Source organism: Danio rerio, chromosome 4 (genome assembly GCF_052040795.2).
Source record: "Danio rerio strain M-AB ecotype USA chromosome 4, GRCz13ab, whole genome shotgun sequence".
Taxonomy (NCBI): domain Eukaryota; kingdom Metazoa; phylum Chordata; class Actinopteri; order Cypriniformes; family Danionidae; genus Danio; species Danio rerio.
In genome coordinates, this window is record NC_141024.2 from 70,209,396 (window position 1) to 70,235,438 (window position 26,043).

A 26,043-nucleotide genomic window follows, 5' to 3' on the forward strand; every position below is an offset into this window, starting at 1 on the left:
GGTGTTCACGGGCAGCTTTTTGGTCCAGGTAGGACCAGACTCTACTAATTTTTGTTCGTCTGTTCCTAGTTGTTTGGCATGGGCTTGGTGTGTCCTGGCTTTAACAGTTTTTATAACAGTTGTAAGACCCTCTGTTGTAAACAGAGTTATCATCGCCTCACCAAGCTTTAAGTTGGTTTATTCTTTGAACTCCTTTGATGCCATACCTGATTTTCCATCAGAAAGTAGTCCTCTTCAGGATCTTCTTGTAAACTCAGAAGTGACGACTAGGAGACTCTCTGGTTTCTCGAAGCAGGATTTTTATTGAAAACTCACCACTACAGTCATCGAGAACGCTATATAGTGCAGTGTTGCTCTGTATTTTACACATTTTAGCGGGATGTGATAGATAGAGGTGGACACAAATCTTAAAGCATGCAAATGAAGTACAGGAGAGTCAGCCCGGTGACAGACTTCCCCAGACCTGAACTCATCAGTATAACGGTATCAATACGGTACCAGTATTGCCCCAAACTTCATAGACACAAAGGCCTGTTTACACTGTCAGGTCTTGATGACCAATTCCGATTTGCTGCCTATGTTTGATATCGTTGCCTGTCCGTTTACACGTTCTTTTAATTGTGACCCATATTCGATTCACGCGTTTACACTTGCCATACAATTTACGACATCGTGTATGCGTAAAGGTGGGTTCTAGCATCCGCACCACACTAGCCACAATGGAAGAAATTGTCTTGCTTTTAGCTCTGCGAAATATGAAGTTCGCCGAACTTTAAAATGATTTTGAGGCGGAGGAGGAGGGAAAGGGCCGTCATCGCAGCTTGTACCTATGGTTTATAAATGGAGTCCTTCGCTTACTCATCTCCCCACAGGGCAAGAAGGCAGGTAACTTCTGCTGTCGACCACTGACCACTATCCTCCTCCATGTTTCCTCTGTTGTTGTTTACTGCGTTGGCGTCTCCACACATGCTCTTCCTTCATTACATCATTACTACATCGTTAAACCACGGAGAAGTACCACACTGTCGCAAGTTTAATGATGTACAAAACGGAATGCCTTAATAAATCCGATTTGCCTGTTTTTTGCCTGTTCCACATATGAAGAAGGCCTGAAACAGATCTCTGAATATCCGAATGTTTTTTTTTCTTCTTGTTTACACGGTCAGAGACCAGATCCGATCTGTGTCACATATAACCCAAAAATCAGAATTGGGTCACATTTAACTGCCGGTGTAAATGGGGCCTAAGGCACAGCGTCCTTGAAATTAGCATTTGCATTACTTTGGGACCCTGCCAAATGGTAAATATTACTGTCTACAACTAGGAAGCCTGAACACACATACTCTGTATAACTTTGTCAGTTTATATTCCCAGATATTACACATTTATAATTCCACAGTCTGAAGGTAGGACTCAAAACGATGTATTGCTCGGATACTTTCCAGAATCCCTTCATAAATTTCAGCTGAGAGATTGGTCATCTTTGCATACGAGTATTAACCTCCACCTTCCTGACTCCTTCACTTTCAGCACTTTTCAAAACAACACCAGTGTTACCCATGAAAACTAATGTAATCTCCTTTAGTTAGTTTCCACGTGTGACACTCACCACACTTGTGTTGTATTTTGTTTTGTCGGGACCCTTTTTCCACACTGTTGGCAGCTGAAAGATCTTTAACGTTTGAGATTTCTCATGTAGTACTAGAGGGAGTTTTTACTTTCCACATTGTCGGCAGGCAAAACGTTTCTCTTTTGAACTTGAAGGTTTGCTGCCTTCCGCACTTCTGCCAGATGTAAGGCTTCTCTCCAGTGGAAACTCTCAAGACGACTTTTAGATGTCCACTTCGACTGAATCTGTTTCTACAATTTTCAGACCTGAAGAGAGAGAAAAAAAGTCAGCCCCAGTTTAAACGCAAAACCTTTAAGTCTGAAAGTTTAAACATGTTATGTGTTGGATCTAATAAGCACTCAGCTGTTTTAAAGAGGTGCTGTAATCTCAGAATGCCTTGTTTTTAACACGTCACTTTCTTTTATATCTGGTCATTCAAAAATGTGAAGGGTTTACATTCATTTGTGTATAATCTACTCTCCCCAAAACAAGTTTTTCTTATTAAATGAATTGTATATTTTTCAAAAAATGTACATCTTTTTTTCTACAGAGAGGCAGGACAGGCCCTAACCAATTTGGCGCCCTGGGCAGGATTTAAAGTGGCGCCCCAGGCAGGATTTAAAGTGGGGCCCCATCACATCACAATAAATTCTACTGGTAGTGACATATAATACTCATAAGAACCTAAACAGATTTGTCTTGGACATTCTTTTCTTTAAATAAAGCAATTGCACATTCAAAATACTTAGAAAGAAGGATTTGCAACGGTGGGACTGAGAAACCTCAGCAGCACATCTGAGATTGCGATGATAAACGCACAGCTTTGATGGAAAGAAAGTAAATGTAGATGTTTTTCGATTCATTTTAACGTGCTTTCAAGCCAAAATAAAGCACAAGCACAATTCTCTTGAACAGCTCTTGCAATTACATCACATTTGAGATCGGTTTTAGGTTGACGGTACTTTTACTTTTCATATAAAGATTAAACATACGGGGGGAAATACAGGAAAATACTTAAACGAAATGATAGCAGGCAAAAACGGGAAGGCTGCCAAATGTGTCATGCTAGTTGTAAAAGGCAGTTATCAATATCGTTCAGATAGGGCAAAATAATAATATTTATCGTAACATTACCTCTGTCTTTCATGTCAAAATGTCCCAAACTGTCGAAAAGGACATGTTGACCTTGTTGACTCATAAACAAAATGACCAGGTAAAGTAAGTTTTTACTACTGCGAGCTGATTGGATGCAGTAAAGTAGCCATTTCATTCAGAAAGTTAGGGAAAAGGGTTTGGGGAAAGTTATTACAGCCTAAAGGCTCGTACACACCAGGACGCTTTTCGTTTGCGTATATCGTCAGCATTTTAAGCCGTTTTTCCGGATTCAAACCCAAGCGATTTTCACTGGCGTCGAGCAGAAGAGTATGACGTTAGATGGTGCTACACAACTTCTGACAACCCGCTTGTAACACAGAAGAAGAAGACTCTTCTTCAATGTGCGCTCACATTGACAGTTTTGCGCTTGAGCGCCTCCAAGTGCCGTTTACTGTAACTTCAGCAGCTGCGTGCACGTGAACAAAAGTGCCAATAGGATTGGTGGAGAATGTTTTGACGCAGCACGTCAAAACAAAAAACAAGCATTAGGCGTTGTTTTTTTTTTAAATGACTTTTTTTGCACCTGCCGTTTTGCGCATTGGTGTGCACAATCACGAGGCGTTAAACGTTGACGGAAAACGCAAGCAATAAAAATATCTCGATGTGCACGGCCCTTAATTATTCTGAATGGGGCGTGTCTTAGGCAAGTAGCGACTATATTATTATTATTACTACCATACCTGCCAACATTCGGATCACAGGTATGACTACTACTACTACTACTACTTAGTAAGCTTTGCTATGCATTTGAATAAAAGTGGTCTTATTCTTTTCTGAAGTCGTAATATGTGCTAGTTTTAAGAATAGCGGAAGTTACACATTTTTTTTCCTCCCCCATTTCTGGCGCCGCCTGGATGTACGGCGCCCTTAGCATTTGCCTATAATTCCTATGCCACGGGCCGGCCCTGCGTGCTGGGTTTCTGCAATTAATGTTGCCATTTATATTAATTTAACAACTAATGAATGGTCAAAAATAGAATGAAATGAAAAAACTGAAAAAAATATCTAAATATCAACTGTTGTGTTGCATTAGCGGTCTTAGATCTGACTTTGTAATATGGGCCATAATAACACATTCCTGTTCATTTTTTTTTATTTTATTTTATTTTTTGTAATTTTGGAAGGAGTTATTTACATATGTTGTTTTAGCAACCAGATGCATTTAGACCTGTCCAGATTCATCTGGAATATGTCCCAGAGCACCTCCTGAAGTGGCTTTACTTATCCGTCTTGAATGTGTTTCAGATTGTATTTACACCTGTACTTTTCACCATCAGACCACTATCCAACCAGAAAAAAAGCATGAAGTGACCAGGTGTAAACAGCTTCTTTAGGATTGGATAAACTAATATAAATATAAACTGAATCATACAGTATTATACTAAAAAGTGTCTTTTACAGTTCAGCTTTTCTTCATAAGTGTTATACGTGAAAACGTAAATCACCTGAAATGAGAGTCTTTACACCCAATAATGTTTATAATGGTCCCCTAGAGCATGTATGTGAAGATATTCCAGAATATTCCACAAATATTCCAGAAATAACTTTTTATAACTCTTTGCTTTCACAAATATACCACTGCAAATTAATTCATGTAGTTCCCTATAGTCTTGTTCAAAAGCCCTTATAGTATTTTAAATATTTTAATATCTGTATTTTCAATAAATTACTATAGTATTTTTTCAGGTAAGTTTACTAATGCACATTTGCAAAACAAACACTGAATAAATAGTCCTGCGTCGGGAATAATTCTTCTACAGTCATCTTTTAATCAAGCAAGTTTCTCATGTCAGCGCAATGTTTGATTGGCGACATCACGGAGCGGAGCGAGAGGTGGCAGTAACGCACCAAAACGTTTGTTGTCGACCACCGTAAAAGATGAAGAAGAAGAAATCGCCATTCTCGCCATAATTTTGGTTGCGTCTGAACCGCATACTTCCATACTATACAGTATGCTAAAATCAGTATGCGAGCCAAGTAGTATGTCCGAATTCGAAAATCAGTATTTGAGGAGTACCCGGATGACTTACTACTTCCGGCGAGATTTTGAAGTGTGCATCACATGCAAGCTGCGCTATCCCATGATGCCCCGCGAGAGAATTCATGGATGGAAGTGAAGCAACTGACGCAGGTAGGTCATGTGACCATGACAAAATGGCGGATGTAGTACGTCCGAATTCCATTCATACTTTTCACATCATACTGTATAGAACGTAGTTTTCTAATGGCCGAGTGGTACGTTTAAATTCAAATGCTGTCCCTGCTGAGTAGTAGGCGGTTTTGGACTTTTTAATGGCCTCACAGCTCCGTGAATGGTGCTGGCGACACCTAATGATCCACGTTCGTTAAACGTAGCTTGTGTGGATGCTACTACGCTACTTGTTTATAGTAATAGCTTGTATCTACTGTAAAGCTATTTGATTTTGAAACTAGCGACTCTACCGCCACGCTACTTGTGGCTAATTGTCACATTTTGGAGACTGTCGCTTTAAATTCAAATGAGATTGTGCTCCCAGACATATTTTAGAAAAGAGGGCGGAGCTACAAATGCCTGTGTGTCAGCGTAGTGGCTGATTCAAAAACAAGACTAACGTCTTATGCTAATGAGGGAGAGATCGTCCTAATAGGCGGGGCTTTAGCCAAGACATGTGCAAAGAGAGAATGTCAATCGTACAAAGTGTTTTTGTAGATTGTTTTTATGATGTGTGATTATAAAAAAAAATGAAATATTAGGTTTTTACCATTAGAAAATGGTTATAATCAAAGACTGTTGCCACACAACCCTTTGCAAAAGTGATTTTTGCATTATAGCCAGTGTTGGGCAGTAGCGACAACAAGTAGTGACTGTACTAGCTTAACTACTTAACTAGCTTAAAACGTCTGGTCTAATAAGTCTCGATTTCTGCTTGCGACATTTGGACGGTAGGGTCAGAATTTGGCGTCAACAACATGAATGCATGGATCCATTCTGATTTGTATCAACAGTTCAGGCTGGTGATGGTGGCACCGCTACTTTCAAATCAAATAGCTTTTCAGTAGCGAAGCTATTATTATGAACAAGTAGCGCAGTATCGTCCACACAAGCTACATCTAACGAACGTGGATCATTAGGTGACGCCATTCACTGAGCTGTGAGGCCGATGAAAGTAAATCTATATGATGGCGAGAATGTTGATTTCTTCTTCGTGTTTTACGGTGGTCGACAACAAACCTTTTGGTACGTTACTGCCACCTCTTGCTCTAGTCGGTGACGTCGCCAATCAATCATTGGGCTGACTTGAGAAAATTGCGTGATTGAAAGATGACTGTAGAGGAACTATTTCTAAAGCATGGCCATTTAAATTTAATCGCTGTTTGTTCTGCAAATGTGCCCAAGTGCACTTACATGAAAAAAATACTATAGTAATTTAACGTAAATACAGTATTTAAAAATACTATAGAGTTTTTGAACAATACTATCCGCCTAAGTCGTGACGCATTGGTGACGTGTGGAATACTGTTTCCAGGTTCAAGCCGCTCATTTGAATTGAGAAAATATTCGTTTATGGCCACTTTTTAGTCCTATTACACATTAAAGTTAATTTAATATAAAATCATAGGGTACACGTCCGTCTCTGGACTTACTAAACACCAAAATTTTAAGTTTATAAAAAATGAATCACTTTTTGGCCATTGGATATTAGGCATGGATATATATATATATTGAGATCATGATTTTCGAAAGCATTACATCACTTTGTAAGCGTTTATTATTACCATTTGAAGAGTCTTCCCGTTCAGTTTCAAAGATCGCTTGGACCCGGAAGCCCCTTCGCGTGACGTCACACTTAACAAGCGGATAGAAAATTACTTGAATTAATTTGCTGTGGTATTTTTGTTAGTTGCAATACAACAACTATAGTAAGATAGTAAATGTAACCCTATATATAACCCTATATTGTGCTAAGTTTTCTACAGTTTATTTTTTAATGTAGTAAAAGCTAAGGTGTACTATGTTAATTACTATTAGTTCATGATAATAATATACAATGTAGTAGAATACATCAACAGAGTTGTATACTATAATACACTTTCCTATGCATGTCGCTTTACTATACATTACTATAGTATTTTAAATGTGCAACATCTGTTTCCTGGATTTCGTGAATTTTTAGTTTTTGCTGTCTAGTGTAATTTGCTTTTTTTTGGTACAGCATATTAATTGCCCTAAATAACTGAACTTAACAATTATCCGCAGGTTTCGATTGCATTGTTATTGATCACCAAGACAGGACTGACTTAGATTGAAGTTGCTTCGATTTAAAAACAGATGCTTAGATGTAGCTAAGCTACATTTGCCATGTAGCTTTTAGCTTAGCTTGCTACATTTCCCAGGGTTTAAGTTTTAGTGTAGCTAAACTACATTTTAAGTAGAGTAACTAATAGCTTAGCTATCTAAATTTTCAACACTGATAATAGGTTTAACGTTTTATACATTTTCACGTATAACACTTTTTTTTTGCAGGGGTGTTTTATACAGAGCATTGACAGGTGAAAGATCTCTAACCTTTGTGAGTTCTCATGTGGTAATTAAAGCTGTTTTTCTGTTTAAAGCCTTTTCCACACTCAGGACAAGTGTAAGGGTTTTCTCCAGTGTGGACTCTCATGTGCACTCGGAGGCTGTATTTTACAGTGAAACACTTTCCACATTGCGGGCAGGGAAAGCGTTTCTCTCCCGTGTGAATTCTCATGTGAACGTGAAGCTTTCGGTTTTGGGAAAAACCCATTCCGCACTTTTTGCAGATAAAAGGCTTCTCTCCATTCTGATTCCTCATGTGGATTTCAAGGTTTTGTTCATTGCTGAAACACTTCCCGCAGTGACAGCACTTGAAATTAGATTCGGTCTCCTGAACTCCTTCTGTGGATTCTTCGTCAGTCCTTAAATCATGTTGCGAATCTACTTCCTCCATTTCATTAAGCTCTTGAGTCTCTTCTTTCAGCTCCATCAGACCTGAAGGAAAAAAGGTAGCCACAGTTTAAATGCACAAAGCAACCGACTTGAAGATCAACATAATATCATTTAGACCAGGGGTGTCCCAACTCGGTCCTGGAGGGCCGGCGTCCTGCAGATTTTAGCTTCAACACACCTGCAAGGATGTTTCTAGAATGGCTAGTAAGAGCTTGATTAGCTAGCTCAGGTGTGTCTGATTGGGGTTGGAACTAAACCTTGCAGGACATCAGCCCTCCAGGAACGAGTCTGAACATGCCTGCTTTAGATATCAAAGCCAACAAGATGGGTTATCTGTAAACTAAGAATGTCTTATTTTTAGCTCTTCACGTTCACATGGATAAACTGACCACCAGTGTAATGAACCGTGAAATGCGTCACACTATTGTTTATGATTTCGATTTTTTGTTGTTTCAAGAGTTCACACTGAACTCATGATTTACAATAGCGTGTTTTGCATGCTGTCCCGGGAGAGAGCCCTGAGCTCAAGGGATCCTCGAGTCCAGGGCTCTCTCTCTTTGTGGGGGGCGAGGGGAGATTGAGCTCAGGATGATCTCAAAACTCCCCTGCAGCTAAGGCCAAGGTGAACTTCCCGAGAGTGAGACGTCTGGTAAGAGACTTAGGTGTATTTGGTCCATAATGTACGCCGTATTTGAAACCGGGGAACCCGGGAAACAGGAAGAAAGCACCAGCTCCAAGCAGAAACGCCAGATGTTCCAGCAAGGAGCCAGAGCCATTGGAATTCTTGCTGGTTGCTGGGCCACCATGCTGTCTGTTCTGGGTAAAGGTGGGAGGAGGGGAGTTTTCTTTAAGACAAAGATAGTTGTAGAGAGAAAAAAGGATATATATAGGAACTTAGGATCCTTTGATTGGAGGATCGTGATTAGCTAATACGAGCCAGCTGGGTCAATCATGAGCGCGTACTCTTCTCTAAATTAGTTTAACATATTAAACTTCACTTTGTTTTATTTTGTATATGGTTTGATTTTGCTGAATGAATTAAGTTATCGTTGGGGACTTTAATTATGATACCGAGATTGCAAAGCCAACTGCTTATATGACAAATGTACCAATCTACGTAAAGCAAAGCTCGCCAGGCATGAAATGCTAGGTGAAACATGGCAAAAAGGCACAAGTATATGGCTAATTTACGGATTCCCTGTTTATGAGTTTTAGCTCCTGGTTTAAGGGAAAATAAGGTAACTTGATTTAATTCGTTTAAGAATTCTCTCTAGTTCTTACGGTGATTCATGATGCAATGTTGTGTAATGGAATGTGACCAATAAATGAATCGTGAACAATCAGTTAAAGACTTAATCATCTTTTAACCAGGACGCTACAATCAGTTTGATTATGCAGTAGAGGAATGTGTGGTGTCAGCAGTTTTCATTGGTTTTTGTATATAAAATATATATATTTTTCAATTTGTTAATTTTCAACAGTGTATTTTGGATCAATCACCCTGTTTCAATGAGCAAAGGAACTCTAGTGGGGAGTAAACACAACTTTCAGACCAAGGTTTGTCATCTTGATCCTGATAGAGACATCGCATATGACGTTTCAACCACACTAACAACTGACAAACTCATCAGCGAGTTGGATAGATCAAGAAAAAATACATTACTGCCGAACTCACTGCACTGCTGAATTCCTATTTGGAATCTTTAAGTTTGTCGATTGCCTCTGTTGGATCTACTTTGGCGGACACAAGCAAACACCATTTCCAGCATGGATATCAACCTCACCGACCACAGCAACAGAAAAACCAATCCTGAGGTCTTGAGGCCAACAAGAGGTCTCGGATATTCAGTCCAAACTGGCATATTGTATTCCCATATCCCAAAACAGTCTTGCCATGAAAGTGGACCATATGCTTAACAGCCTGTATTCTTTTTATCACAAGAGCTCTGTGAACCAGGGCACAGTTGAGAAAAATCTTCGAGGAGAATAGAAGGAACGTGGTAGGTTTCACATATTCTGTGAGCCATTCAAAAAAATTTGAGAGGCTACAAGGGACTTATACTCGACCTAGAGCAGGTATAGTAAGCTGATACAGGTAAGAAGTTATAAATCGTACATGAATTCATAAAAAAGTTAATTATTTGTAGTAATTTAGTAATCCCTTAAGACACAGTCACCTAAAGTAGCTGGGAACAAACCAAAATGAGGGAGTCAGCTTAAAGCCATGTGATGACTCCACCCTAAATAAGTCCAAAGAGCACGCCATAGACCTGCTGTCAAAGACAATGGGAAACCGGGTTGGAGATATCAGCCATGGAATTCTGAATGCCATGTGGATTACCAACTTCCCATAGTTGCCAGAGGCAGACAGTAATGCTGGTGAGTCCCACATATTTGTATTTAAACTGACCAGTCTAAAGCAGTTTTCCACCAAGTAATCGCCCATATTTCTGCCTCCTACATGTCTTTGCTTTGAGGTTGTTAATTGAAGACCTGAGCCTAAACTAAAGACAGTGCTGGAAACAGACTAGAATGAGCATGTAAGCCTAAAGCCATGTGACGACTACACCCTAGATAAGTAGAAAGACCACGCCATAGACCTGCTGTCAAAGACAATGGAAAACCGGTTTGGAAATATCAGCCATGGGATTCTGCAAGCCATGTGGGTTACTAACTTCCCATACTTGCCAAGGGAAGACAGTAAAGCTGGTGAATTCGGCATATTTGTATTAAAACTGACCAATCTAGAGCAGTTTTCCACCAAGTAATCGCCCATATTCTTGTCCCCTACATGTCTTTGCTTTAAGGTCATGGATTGAAGACCTGAGCCTAAACTGAAGACAGTGCTGGAAACAAACCAGAATAGGGGTGTCAGCCTAAAGCCATGTGACGACTACACCCTAAATAAGTCTATAGACCACGCCATAGACCTGCTGTCAAAGACAATGGGAAACCGGTTTGGAGATATCAGCCATGGGATTCTGCGAGCCATGTGGATTACCAACTTCCCAAACTTGCCAGAGGCAGACAGTAATGCTGGTGAGTCTGAAACATTTGTATTTAAACTGACCAGTCTAAAGCAGTTTTCCACCAAGTAATCGCCCATATTTCTGCCTCCTACGTGTCTTTGCTTTGAGGTTGTTAATTGAAGACCTGAGCCTAAACTAAAGACAGTGCTGGAAACAGACTAGAATGAGCATGTAAGCCTAAAGCAATGTGACGACTACACCCGAGATAAGTCGAAAGACCACGCCATAGACCTGCTGTCAAAGACAATGGAAAACCGGTTTGGAAATATCAGCCATGGGATTCTGCGTGCCATGTGGGTTACCAACTTCCCATACTTGCCAGGGGAAGACAGTAAAGCTGGTGAATTCGGCATATTTGTATTAAAACTGACCCGTCTAAAGCAGTTTTCCACCAAGTAATCGCCCATATTCTTGTCCCCTACATGTCTTTGCTTTGGGGTCGTGGATTGAAGACCTGAGCCTAAACTAAAGACAGTGCTGGAAACAGACTAGAATGAGCATGTAAGCCTAAAGCCATGTGACGACTACACCCTAGATAAGTCGAAAGACCACGCCATAGACCTGCTGTCAAAGACAATGGAAAACCGGTTTGGAAATATCAGCCATGGGATTCTGCGTGCCATGTGGGTTACCAACTTCCCATACTTGCCAGGGGAAGACAATAAAGCTGATGAATTCGACATATTTGTATTAAAACTGACCAGTCTAAAGCAGTTTTCCACCAAGTAATCGCCCATATTCTTGTCCCCTACGAGTCTTTGCTTTGGGGTCATGGATTGAAGACCTGAGCCTAAACTAAAGACAGTGCTGGAAACAAACCAGAATAAGGGTGTCAGCCTAAAGCCATGTGATGACTACACCCTAGATAAGTCCAAAGACCATGCCATAGACCTGCTGTCAAAGACAATGGATAACCGGTTTGGAGATTTCAGCCATGGGATTCTGCGAGCCATGTGGGTTACCAACTTCCCATACTTGCGAGAGGCAGACATTCTGGTGAGTTCGGCATATTTGTATTTAAACTGACCAGTCTACACAAAATATTCTACATACACACATATATACATACACATCACCCTCACTTTGACCTGTCATTTCTTCAGCCAAGTAATTGCTCATATTCTTGTACCCCATGTGTCTTCGCTTTGAGGTTGTGGTTATCGACAGCACATTGGCAGCAGCCTTGGCTTTCTTCCACACTTGTGTAAATCCCTCATCACAAAAAAGTTACTGGATTCACATTTTCACACTTGTCACAATGCCTAGACCTTTCCAAAGTTCAGTGTCCCCCCTCTGCAGAAGCTTATTTGGTGGATCCAACAATGCGAGCACTTTGAGCTCAAGGTTCACAATGAACAAGAATCTGGGTGCAGTTATTTCTCTCAGCGAGCCAACAGCTTCTATTGTTCTGTACCAAGGGCTCTTGCAGATGTGATCTCCTCCAAGATTGTTCAGAAGGATCTGTCAGTGTTTGGGCATTGTCCATTTCAGCAGTAGCATGACTGTCAATAACCACCTGAGGGCGCTGTAGTTCAACAAACTCTGAGAGTGAACTACAGCGCCCAAAAACTACAAGTCCATACATCCCACATGCATTACACCCGGTTCACTTACACTGATTGGCCATTCACAGCTGTTCCTGTTTCCTGTTGATTTCCTGGACTATTTATACAACCATTTACCCACTGTTCGTCACTGCGTCGTTTGTCTATCTTGTCTGCATTCCTAGTAAGTCTTGTATATCGAGTTTGTTATTTCCTTGTTCCTAATCCTGATACTTGTCGTAGTTTCTTGTTTTGTTGTTTATTTGTTACTTTGCAGTTTGGACGTCTTGTTTTTCTGTTTGCTGCACGATCCTTTATTAAAATCTGCACTTGGATCCTACACCTGTTTTTGTTCCTGTTTTCAATCCCGCTAACGTGACCCTACAGTTAACAGTTGCTTTTTGATTGCCTTGTCCAGCAATGAATAAAAGGTTGCTGCTTCCCTCAGATATGATAATTTCCCTCGTAAAGGTGGCTGATTTTCCACAAGAAAGCCAATAAAGTCTATTATAGGGACACGTGGTACCTGTTCTTTTGAAGTTGGTCTGCGTTTATAAGTGACAATGCTGCGTGCATTAGCTTAGTTCCTCGAATTCGTCAGAGGTTGACGCCCAAATTGACACGGGTAATTGCGATTTTAACACTGTTAATATAGGAAGTCCTCGGCTATGCAGAGACCATTATTAATCAGAAATCTAGTGTACAATAGTTTTACGTTTGGAAATGCAGTCTTGAATTTACAGTCAGCAAGTACCAAAGATCAGATGCAAGACATTGATCAAATGTAGTTTTCAGTCACGCTTATGTAAGTCATATTCAACTCGTAAGTTTTCAGATCAAGGTAAATCATTAGATTACTGATAACCATGTAAACATAGTCGCAAGCCCCAACCCTAGAAAAAAGGAGTACGGTATTTTGATGACAGCCTTTCCACAGGTTAGTAGTAAGCTAACGTCATTTCATAATGCAAATCTTAAATTCATGCTAACCAACAAATGATCAAAGGAAATGTTTTAAAGTAATTCAAATAAATAAAATATGAATTGATGTTTACTTTAAAATTTTAATTATATTGTTTTATTAAAATTATTTTCTTAAAGATTTTGTTAAATAAAAGATTTTTCTGGAGTCATCCACCATAATTTTGTGGCCTAAAAGTATCAGTTCAGGCACCGGTATCGTTTTAAAAGTAGCGATTTAGCACCGGTATCGAAATAACCCCAAACGACACCCAACCCTAGTTGTTATAGAATGCTTTCTGTTCAAATGTTTGAAAAAGTTGCTAGTCGAGTTAAAAGCAGTCTTTAGGTTCTTTAGAGGCTGGACATAGACAGCATTTCATAGCAATATTCCTGTTTTTACGCTCAATGTCTGTATTTCCACTTGAAGAAGCAACCGCTCTCAACAGCAACCCTTTCAGCTCGCGCTCTCCAGCTATTCAAAAGCGCATGCTCATTAACTGATGTTGCAGCAGAAAACGTGATTTAAAAGAAGCATTTTTTCATCTTAAAACTATAATTGTAACATAGGTAACACAAATACATTGCCTTTAGTAACTGTAATCAAATTATGTACACATTTAAAATGTAATTCATCACATTGCGTTCCCCCAAAATGGAATTAGAATACAGGAACGCCTTACACGCAACTCTGCTCAGCTGTCGTCATATCTCGGTTTACAAACAATAAAAGTCGTTTCATACGAAAAAGGAGATTATTTCCTAGGCATTTGGTCATTTTGAGTTTTCTGTTAAACGCCGAAAGGCGACCGTCTCTACTCTTCGTCCTTGAACTGTATAATATGTATTTCCTAGGGATGTAACAATATTGTAAATACCGTCATACCGCAATAGCAATTTCTTTCAATATTACCGTGGTTGTGACTCAGTAAAATTATAGGTCTTTTGGTGAAAAGTTTGCTCAGGCGAATGGAGCGAATGGGAGGTAGCAGAAACTACAGTTTTCATCAGTCCAGGCGTGACCATCATCCTTTGCGGACTGTTGTCGCTACTGATCCAGTAATGCAGAAATGGAGGGTGCTGCTAGTAGCGGCAAAGAGAAAGAGCTAAAAATTGTCAAACCTAAATCGGGTTTTAAATCGGGTGTGGAAGCATTTCAGTTTCTCTCTGAAAAGAAACAAGAAAGAAGAAAAGAAAAAAAGGGTATGCAGGCACTGCCAGACTGTGCTGAAATACAAGTCGGGGAATACGACTAACATGACGGGGATTCTTTTAGTCAAGGGGACAGCAGAAAAAAGCACACTGCTCAGATCGATGGAGACATTGACTTGAACCACCAAGAGACCTCTATCTCACACATGGCTTGTCCTTTCGAGGGGTGTTTTTTTTTTTTTTACATGGTTTAATATTTTTTGTTATTAAATTTGAATAATTTAAGTTCCTGTTTGAATGTCATTGATCTGTTCAGTGTAGAGGTAACCTGAACATTCTAGCACTTTTTTTTTTGAGTCTCTTAAATAGTTTTGTTTTTCCTTAAAATGATTCAATAAATACCGTGCCGTGTCATTCATACCGAGGTATTACCATATCGTGAAATTTTGATACCGTTACATCCCTATTATTTCCAGACTGTTTACTGACGGATTTTGCAACCTATTAAGGACTAAATCTTTTTGATTTTTTTAGGTTTTTCCTTATTTAATTGTAACCCCGCCAGTCCTACGTCACCCAACCTCCTCCAAGCTGGGATCGCACCAGCGACCTTGCGTATGGTCCGTTGCTCTACCAAGGAGGCTAAAGACCATAGCCTCTAGCGACTGTCACTAGAGCACCTTTAGAATATGTAGAACCTTTTACACTTTAATTATGTGTGTATGATGGCATTACTACTATTAAGCATCAATCAATGTTCATTTTGCAACAAACAACCTGTTATTCTCCATATCCAGCACAGCAGAAATATCAGCATTAAGCCTCATTCACACTACAAGAGACTCTCAGAGGCAAAGCGACCGTTCATTTCAACAAAAAGTGAGCGACTTCCGGCGACCTACATCTACACAAGCGACAGAAATCGTTGGGGACGCAACAAAGTTGAGCAAACGCAGAGCAAGTTTCTTGAGCGACAGCCAATAGGAGCACCAGAAGAGCTCACGTGATCCTCTCTCAGCTCCTGCAGAGGCTGGTTGTATTCTCCGTGCTGTAAACCTACACAAACCTTCACCACCCAGAGCGACAGGCAGCTACAAAGTCTGCTAGCATAAATACGGATGAGCTCCGAAAACCAACCTGTTTCTTCCTCAGGATCTTCATGTTTCAGTGTGAACACTTCTACAATCCTGATGTCTTCGCTCTCCTCTTTAATAAACGCCATCTTTATACTCGCCCAGTCGCTTCAGCAGGTTTCCGGTGTTTCAGTCAGTCATTAATAGTCTTCTATCACCTGTTAGAGTGAGAAAAAACAACAACGTTGAAAACTAGCTCTACCAATTTAAGCCATGTAACAGAAGACATTGATATCTAGGGATGTATGACTTATGTTTACACTTCAGGTGAACTGTACATGTACAGTTAGAAGCTTTAATTAATCATTTTCATTGTTCTCATTGAATTTCCATAGCTGTAATCACACAAAGGCGGCGGTAATAGTCATAAATCATTCGAACTACAAAATAAAAGTACTATCACAACAAATTAAAAATAATAAATTAACTACATTTTACATTGACCTTTATTAATCTGGGGTCGCCACAGTGGAATGAACCGCCAACTTATCCAGGGCGTTTTCACGCAGCAGACCCATCTCTGAGAAACATCCGCACACACTCATACACTATGGACGGTTTAGCCTACCCAGTTCACCACTACCGCATGTCTTTGGACTGTGGGGGAAACCGGAGCACCCGGACTACTTTTTACATATCAAACTTAAATATTTAACTACATGAAAATGCAGAAATCCTAATTAAAAGAATTCAAGAGCTCAGGAACGTCTCGGTCACAGCAAGTAGTGGTTGGCCATGTTTGTGGGCGCTCAATGTAAACAGATGCAAATCACAACCGGAAAACGACCGTTTTACAGTTATTTCTTTTAGAAAACACCTCACAAACACTCAGAATAGAGGCTAATAATAATAATAAGCAATCCATAACATTCTGCATTGAAGTAATGTTGGATTTATATTCACACCTTCATTCATTTTAGAACAGTGAGAACTTGTGAAGCACTACTTTGAATGTTTGGTCTTATATAGCAGGTAAATACGACTGCGAAACAACATTAGCACTAGTTATAACGGACCGAGAACAATGTTGTACTTTGATAGTCTTTAGCAGCTAACATGATTTCGCCATTTATAATTTGCAAAGAACACTTTACTGAAGTTAAATTAGGAAGGTTGAAGTCCAAATGTGCGAATATAAAAGCAGCTTCACCTCAATACATTTTGTCTCCATTTTCTTCATTATTTGTAGTATATTGTTGTTAAGGGTGTCACGATCCTCCAAATCCTCGATTCGATTACATTTTCGATTCTAAAGTCACGATTCGATTTTCGATTATGAATAATAAATCAATTAATGACCAATTAATTATTTGTAGCCTACCGTTTAAACTACCTGACCTGCATGGTCTTTGTTTTACCCATAAACAAATCATACAGTAAATGAATAAAGGCAAGATACACACATAATTACCACCCGTCAATCACTTTTTTCTGCGGGACTCGTGAATAGGCAGCGATCTGTGCCGTTATAATGGCGTCGGTAAAAAAGAGGCACAACCAACAGGAACCAGCCAACAGTATCTGAGGTGTTCGCTAAAATGACTAAGTACAAGTGAGTGAAAGATTGAAGCAGTCCTCTGACTGCCTGGACCTGCTGTCTCGAGCGCATGGCTGTGTGTGTCTGTGTCTGTGTGGTCACGTGATGTGCATTTTCAGAGGTAGAGAGGAAGGAGGGCTGCTCAGAAATGCTACACGCCACTGTGGATGTCAAATCGTTGTCGTTCTAAAATTAAAAAAATTTAAAAACAAAGACAGTGTAAACAGGGCCTAAGTGTAAACTTTTCGCGAGCGGATTTGCAACGGGGGCAGGCGGACGATCGCGATGCCGGTGTTGTGTATCGGACGAACCGTACATAATACGTACATAGCAGAGCTTGCAAAACTGGGTTTTTTGTCGACAACACGAACGTTCAAAATGCTTACACACCGGCGACTTCATTGAAAGAGGAGAGGGTTTAAGTTCTGTCGACAGGTCTCCTGCTTCTGCAGTTCAACAAGCACTTCAACAAGCCTGTTTTTTTCCCGCTTGGCAAGCCAAGCTAACTTGACATGGGGGCGTGGCAGCATCGATGATTCTATTTTTTGATTCGATAATCGAAATTGAGCATAAATTTCAATTGATTTCGATTAAAAATCGAAATCGTGACACCCCTAATTGTATACGATTCTGACGGTATGATAACCTTTGGATAAAAAATATCACGGTTTCGCGGTATTGTGATCACTGCTCTAAAATATATTCTTTTTAAACGTCTGGGTAAAAAACTAAAACTTATTTCCCTTTGTAACACAGTATATTTCATTTCGAGAAACATTCATAATATTTTAGAACAGTAAAAGTGTCAGGCTAAATATTTTATTGTCTTCCGCTGTCTTTATTTGTTTTAATTCAAACAATTTAAAACGGCATCTTGTCTGCTGGAGATACTGTTGTCCTAAAAAACAACAGCAAAAAAAAAAAAAAAAAAAAGTTAAAAAAAAAAATTGTGGTGTCAATCGAATAAAAAAAATTAACTAATTAATCGCACCTTTAAAAAAAAAAATTAATCGCGATTAATCACATTTAAAATACTGAAAATTGTAATTTTGGCTATTCAAATGTAAAATTAATGTAAACGCAAGACAAAAACTATTTAAATTCAAAATATAATTGTTTAATAGAATTATAATTCAAAATATAATTGTTAAAAGACACCAATACTCCGATTTCAATATGATTAAGATTATACTCTTATTAAAATTCTACCGTGTAGCCTAAGCAGTGATTTTATTACCTTAAAGGAACACCGAGTCACGAAATGCGGATTTCGCATGCGAAATGATTTTCTTTCTGTTCGCCATGCGTTATCAACTTACAACAGAAGTCTAAAGTTAAAAATGAAACACTCGAAATTGCATGAAACTTTGGAGAGCCTGGTGATGCGACTAATTGTTTTACACTGGAACTTGCCTTCAAAAAGTGCTTCCTTGGTCTTATCCACATTTATTGCATGTTGAACACACGTCCACCACAACAGGAAGTAAAAAAAAACCTGCAACTGCTTTAATTGCGGTAATTTTTTTTAACGCGTTAATTATTTAAAATTAATCGTATGCGTTAACGCACTAATTTTGACAACGCTAAAAAAATCTTACTCTTACTCTTAGGAACGGTATTGCAGAAAATTGTGATGGTTTTAAAACCTCGACTTTTCCAAATTGCGGTATACCTTGAAACGTTATCGCCATGCCTAAATGTGAGCACTTAGGGTTTATTGCTGATGAGCAGGGCCAGATGTAATCTGCAGACGTTTTTTGCTAATTCTGCTGAGAATTTTGGTAAAAATCTGCGGATTTCTGCGGAATTTGGGAGCATCCAGCGGAGTATCATAACTAAAACCTTAAAATATGAAATAAAAAGCAAAAAATTACTGAATAAAAACTGAATAAATTCAGATTTACACATTTACTAAATTATATTAACAGAATTAATGATGGGCTAAAAATCTGCGGAATTCTGCGCGTGCAGATTCAGCGTTGGCCTACTGATGAGTGTACATACGATACAAAAATCAATAGAGATGAATGGGAATCAGGCTCACTTGTCCTAAACACCCAGAATGCATTGCGTTGTTTGCGATAGATAGCTCTGATAGTAATAATAAGCTCTAAAGATATTTTATTAATAGCATACCACAACTGAAAACTACTTTGTAAAGTGATACAGCTCACAATATTGTCATTTACAAGACGTAATATAGTAACTAAATGTAGTTACTTTTTAAGGAACATAATATGAAAATGTAATTATTATGTATATTTTTAAAGATTTGGATAAACTTTAAGCTTTCTAATGTATTGCTTTTAAATGAATAATAAGAAAAATTGTATTTGATTTACAAATTAGAAACCTGAATGACTCTTCTGAGACTATATCTAACTCAGATACTGACAAAAACTTTTATTAAGTAAAACTATTAAGTATGTATTATTGTTCCACTTAATGTGTGATATTATTTTATTATATTCACAGTGCGTGGACTTTTAAAGAAGCGAATAAATGTCATTAATTGAGGGCAATCCCAGGCATTGTTTACCGATAAATGTTCTTCAAAGGTCTAAATGACAAGTAATTGAAAGTCCTTTAAAAAGAATAAAAACACCTTGTTGGACATCAGCAACAAAAGCAAAGTATTTTACTGAGGTAAAGTTTGTTTTATGTTCACATATTCGTTCATTTTAGAACAGTAAGAACTTGTGATGCACTACTTTGAATGTTTGGTCTTGTATAGCATGTAAATATTACTTAAAACAAGATTAGCACTAGTTAATTGACTGTGAACAAAGTTGTACTATGATAGTTTTATATGATTCCACTATTTATTATTAGCAAAGAATACTTTTCTGAAATTATATTAAGGTTAATGTCCAAATGTGCAAACATAAAACCAGCTTCACCTCAGTAAGTCAATAGGCTGACAGGAATTCAGTGCTTAACTGAAAACTCAGAGTAGCTACAATGTAAACCACTATCATTGAAAACTTGCGTGGAGTTTTAAAACTACACATTAAACATAATACATTTAATTTAGACTAAATGTTCTCATTATTCCGGATTATATACGACTGAGGTGTAAATTGTGTTTAAATATGAGGGTCCAGCGCCGCAGCTTTCCTGTTACTCGCTTGTTTTCGTTGATGACGTTACTCAAAGCGCTGCATGTTAAATAGAGTAGCAGTTCAGGCACGTGACATCGCTTGTAAAAATATAACAACTTGTTTATGTTGACTCAAACTGCAAGAAATCGATACAAAAATCTATTAAACTTAATTTAAAAAAAGCTTTATAACAAACCTTTCTCAAGCCTCTTCACAACATTCGCAGGAGCGGCGCGGATTGATGACGTCACGTAGATACACTAGATAAATCAAAATAAAAGTCCTGTTCCCAGCCTGCGTCTAAAACGATCATTTCCTTGAATAAAATAAGTTAAATTCATGTTGAAGCACACAGTTTCTTTTCAGCAGATTATTGGACAGCGTATATTCACCTGAGTGTGAATGCGAAGCTACTTTAACTTTTTTAATTTAGCTACTATCATTTGCCTATCAAAGATGTTAGTGAATAAATATATATGCAACTTAGAAGCTTTGTAATGTCTTATGTTTGTTTTAAGAGTCCAAGACACGACATACAGAAAACTCAGAACACATAAGTGACTCATTGGTTAGCACTGTCACCCTCATAGAAAGAAGTTCGCTGGTTCGAGTCCGCACTGGGTTATTTGGCGTTTCTGTGTGTTGATGTCCTCCAGGTGCCCACAGGTTCAAACACATGCGCTATAGGTGAATTGAATAAATTCAATTGGCAGTGTAGTGTATGTGTGTATGGGTGTTTCCCAGTACTGCGCTGTGGCTGGAAGAGCTGCGCAAAACATATGCTGGATAAGTGTGCGGTTCATTCAGCTGTGGTGATCCCTGATGAATAAAGAGACTAAGGAAAATAAATTAAAGAATGTATAAGTGGCAATACGAATAGTATTGATCATATTTTATATAGTAATTTATTCAAGCATTCTCTTTTCGTCTTAGTCCCTTTATTATTAATCTGGGGTCGCCACAGCGGAATAAACCGCCAACTTATCCAGCATGTTTTACGCAGCAGATGCCCTTCAAGCTGCAACCCATCACTGGGAAACAGCCACACATTCTTATCCACACACATACACTACAGACAATTTCATTCATTCATTTCCTTGTCGGCTTAATCCCTTTATTAATCTGGAGTCGCCACAGCGGACTTATCCAGCAGGTTTTTACGCAGCGGATGCCCTTTCAGCCGCAACCCATCTCTGGGAAACATCCACACATACACTACGGACAATTTAGCCTACCCAATTCACCTGTACCGCATGTCTTTGGACTGTGGGGGGAAACCGGAATACCCGGAGGAAACCTACGCGAACGCAGGGAGAACATGCAAACTCCACACAGAAGCGCCAACTCAGCCGAGGATCGAACCAGCGACCTTCTTGCTGTGAGGCGAACGTGCTACCCACCGCGTCGCCTACGGACAATTTTACCTTACCTAAATCCGCCAGCCCTGTACACCTGGGGGCCCTAGGCAGAATAACTTTGGGGCTTTACCTTGCTCTAAATAGTGGAGTATTGCCATTGCAAACCAACCCACAATGATTTTATTGCTTGTTAAATACAATCAATAGCCGCGTTTCCACTATCGCGCCTAAAGCGAGCGAGCCAGGGCGAGCCAAGGCCAGTGGGGTTTCCACTGTCACTTCCGGGGCCTGATCGGGCCAAAGCGGGGCTTTCTTGGGGCCAGCGGCCGGCCTTTTTCGGCCCGCCGAATACCTTGGGCCAAGGAGGGCCAGCTGGGGCTTCGGGCGGAGTGAAAGGAGAGGCGGGCAGTTTTCTGATCGCACATAAGTACATGCGCCAAACAAATAAATAAATAAGGGAAAGAAAACATCTAGCCGTATAGTCTGGGGTCTTTTTGCGTATGATCACCCTTATGTTTCGCTTTTAAATGTAAGGCTGCTGCATAAAATAATAAAGTAGTTTTAATTTATAGTGACGTTCTTTGCTGCGTCCTCCTTTATGTTTCAATAACGCATAATAATCTTTACACCATATTAAAAACACAGCAGACAGTAAAGGTTTTCGAGAGTTTTTGTCAAGTTTAAAAGGTGTGTTTGTGCGCGTTTAGATGCCTGTATGTGTGTGTGAGACCGGGCTAAAGCGCTCCTTCACAGCTCTGTTGATGCCGCGAGCGGCTTTTTTCTTTATTTATTTTGGAGATATTACACAATATAAATACAACAGAAAGACATAAAACTTAACAAAATACGTGCCCACTTTCGTAGACTTTATACAATATAGTTTCATATCCTGATAAAATAAGCTTTAATGAAATATAATTTAAAGAATTACAAATATCGGATAAATATAAAATCACATTAAATAAATAAACCAATATAAAATAAACAAAAGCTAGCTATATGTAGGTAGCCTATATACAACACATAAATCGAACCATTTTAAAGCCACACATATAGCCTATAACTTGCATTTTACAAAGACCTGTCTGAAAAAAAAAAGATTTTCGATATTTTATAAAAACAATTAACACCGGAGAAGGTTTGAAATATTATTTATAAAGTATTTGGATACGATGATATTAATCAAATCGCGCAAACAGAGCATTATTTGGGTGAGTGAAAGCAGAATCTCCTATACCTTTTTTTTCTGTCACCCAGTCCTGCGCAGCGCTCGCTGCTTTAAACGCATATGGGGGAAAGTCCAAACACAAAATGGGTTCTATATAGGCCTACTCAAACAACTGTTTATGTTTTTATATGACGTGGTTAAATTTATAAATGAAACTTTAAATGCAGAGCTTTAGTGAATAGCTGCCGAGCGCAAAAATATGGCTATATTTTATAAGGCTACTCGCTCAGTGGCGTAGCGGACGGGCCCGCAGGGCACGCACCGCGGGGGGGCCCCGCGTGATTAGGGGGCCCCACGTCGTCGCGGTTTTCAATAATTTAAAATCCAGGAACCGCAATAATCAAACTCTTGGGAACAAGTGTGGACGGAACCAAAGTTCACAGGTCTGTGTTCTCTGAACACCTCTCAAGCGGTGGACTACTTCATTCTGATTGCTTGCCGCCGAACCGCGTCATAGCCAATGAAGACGCGCCGCTGTTTCTCGCCGCCAGTTCTCGTTAAAAAATGAATGACTTCTGGCTACTTTTACGCTCTCGCCGCTTTCGGTTTGTGATCGCTCCTCAGTTTGTGAAGGATTCCCCGCGTTGTCGCTCCACTCCGCCTCCTTTTCCCGCACCTCAATTTGTGACATAGATATATACACTAGATATCGCATAGGGACCCTGAGCATGCGTCAATAGCGCCACCACATTGGTACAGTGCTCCCAGGACAAATGTCATTCAACCGCACTAGACAAGTGTTATTACGTGAAGATGCGGGACTGTAGCGCTGTCTACGAGTGTAGTAACGAGCAAACAAAGAAAACAAAGCACAAAGGCAGAACATTCAATAGGTAGGATAAAGTTTTTTACGTTTTTGTATGTTCTGAAATTTGTGCTAAACAGGTCAGGTTATTGATGATAACAGTCACTTACTGCATTCAGCATAAGGCAAAGTAGCTCCAATTCGCACTAAACACTCGGCTTATGCTAGTATTGTTGAATAAAATCAGCAAACAATGAAAAAGAAATATGACAACGAGATGCTGCGCTGCCAGAAACTTATTATTGTCTGCTAGTGAACCAGTCGTTCATAAAGGAGATTCATTCACAAACGAATCGCTCCCCCCGTCAGTATGAGAAGTGAAAGCAGGAGAGGAGCTGTGTTTCAGGACATGATTAGATCAAATTTAACAGGGAGGGTGAATAGTACATTTCTATACACACAAACACAAGCTTTCAGTCAGGAATGCCCGTGCGATCACTGATTCATCAATGTAGAAAAGTGATGAAAAATTATAATTTTCATAATTGAAAAAAAATAAAAATACTAACATCCAGGAAAACTCCCGATCATAGATATATGTGTATATGTGTATAACTCTGGCTCTGCCGCCCCCAAACCCCCCCGACCCCTTGAAAACTGGGGGCCCCATCGGTGATCCCTGCAGGGGGGCCTCCGCATTTTGCGCTACGCCACTGTACTCGCTCTTATGCTGAAACACTTAACACGACTTCTATCAAAACGAGGATGTTATAAAATACATGCAATATCGAGTTATAAAGGAGAATTTCTGTGGCTTTATATTATGGATGTGTGCGCTCTCTGTGATGGGTCCCTGCGTTCGGCGAGAGCAGTCGATGCACAATGCCAGTTGGTCGGCGAGTAAACAAATGTAATGAATGGAAATACACAGGTCTGTGCGTATAGACATTTCATGTACTGCTGTACAGTAACGTGTCATTTGTTTGTTTCGGTTGTCTTCATTTTAATGGTTTCGTTTCGTGATGATTATATGGTGTGCTTTATCTGAAGTAGGCGGGTTGTGTGACGTTTGATTCGGGGACGTTCTGTGGGCGGTGTTTGCGTGACGCGCTGTGAGCTTTTAGCCCGTCAGTGGAAACGCGACATGATTTCGGCCTCATTTCTCAACCTCCCGGGCTATTGGCCCGGCCCGGCCCGATTAAAGCCCTGGCTCGCACTGGCCCGATAGTGGAAATGCGGCTAATGAAACAGAAAAGCCTGAATTCTTCTGCTTAATATCTGTCCGAATGATTTGGACATTTTAAAACAGCAGTGTTTTGTCAACTAACAGCTTCAAAAATGAAGGATTAAACATGCGTTAATAAAGGAACCAGTGATTTCTACTTTGCGTCCTCCTAGAGTCTTTAAAACACAGGCTGCATCCGAAACTGCCTACTACTCAGTAGGTACTGCATTTGAATTTAAACGTACTATTCGGCCGTTAGAAAAGTGTGTTCTATACAGTATGAATGTGAAAAGTATGAATGGAATTTGGTCGTACTACATCCGCCATTTTGACATGGTCACGTGACCTACCTGCGTCAGTTGCGTCGCCTCACTTCCATTCATGAATTCTCTCGCGGGGCATTATGGGATAGCGCAGCATGCATGGGATGCGCACTCCAGAATCTCGCAGGAAGTAGTAAGTCATCCGGGTACTCCTCGCATACTGATTTTCGAATTCTATGAATTTGCACATACTACTCTGCTCACATACTAATTTTAGCATACTATATAGTATGGAAGTATGCGGTTTCAGACGGAGCCATATTCTATTAATTTAGCAAACAGGTTGAATATTTTATAAAAGTTTCTGGGTTGAGTTGTGCTGTTTAGTTTTTGTTATAAATTCCAAAAGCAAAAAACATTGAATAATAATTAGCCAAAAGTGAAAATGCATTACCAATAAAATATAATAAAATTAATAAAATATACATTCTAAACTCATTAAGAACAAGTAACAATATACAATGCAAAGACGGATCCAAAAATAATGAAATCAATAAACAAATAGAAGTCATTCATTCCTAGGTAGCAAAGAATTCTGGCCCAGATTTGACAAAGCTGGCCCAGCATCCATTCATCTGGCACTGGCATACAGCAGGTGGCCCAAACATGGCCTGGGTTTGGCAGAGGTGGCACCAACTTTAAGACTTGGACCAGATGTCAAATGTAGTATTTAACCAAGATGTTCTATATGGTTGGCCATGTAAGTTTGGCCTGTCTTGACCCACGTTTAAGTAAAGAAAAAGATTCTACCAATCAGGTCGCTTCGAGAAAAAAAAAGCATGCCCATAGTGTGCTAAAAGCCCAGTGCTTCATGAGTTTATCAATTTAATTGCTGTCGTGACACCAACATTTCTGGCCCAATTCTGGGTTATTAACTTGGCTGAGACTTGGCCAAGTCTGGGTTGCAGCTGGAAGGGTATCCGCTGCGTAAAACATATGCTGGATAAGTTGGCGGTTCATTCTGCTGTGGCGACCCCAGATAAATAAAGGGACTAA

At 39.6% G+C, this 26,043-nt stretch overlaps 2 protein-coding genes across 4 annotated transcripts in view; one reads left to right on the plus strand and one right to left on the minus strand.

The window, feature by feature from the left end:
* Window positions 1–26,043, plus strand: part of zgc:152938 — a 422,541-nt gene that overhangs the window by 321,117 nt on the left and 75,381 nt on the right. The window lies entirely within an intron of this gene.
* On the minus strand, window positions 283–20,408 carry si:cabz01032474.1. Of its 3 annotated transcripts, none has more exons than XM_088650792.1 (4): window positions 20,365–20,408; window positions 15,535–15,688; window positions 7,311–7,754; window positions 283–1,875 (listed from the first exon to the last, which is right to left on the minus strand). In XM_088650792.1, exons 2-4 carry the CDS (start codon window positions 15,617–15,619, stop codon window positions 1,832–1,834), a joined length of 573 nt encoding a protein of 190 aa, XP_088506918.1. In that variant the 5' UTR covers window positions 15,620–15,688; window positions 20,365–20,408; the 3' UTR covers window positions 283–1,831. The 3 variants fall into 3 exon arrangements, 2 of the variants coding, with proteins under 2 accessions (XP_088506918.1, XP_087106750.1); XR_015942681.1 differs by lacking the exon at window positions 283–1,875 and adding an exon at window positions 1,888–4,518 and having other exon boundaries at window positions 7,127–7,754; XM_087250624.2 differs by lacking the exons at window positions 15,535–15,688; window positions 20,365–20,408 and adding an exon at window positions 7,997–13,297 and having other exon boundaries at window positions 7,311–7,850.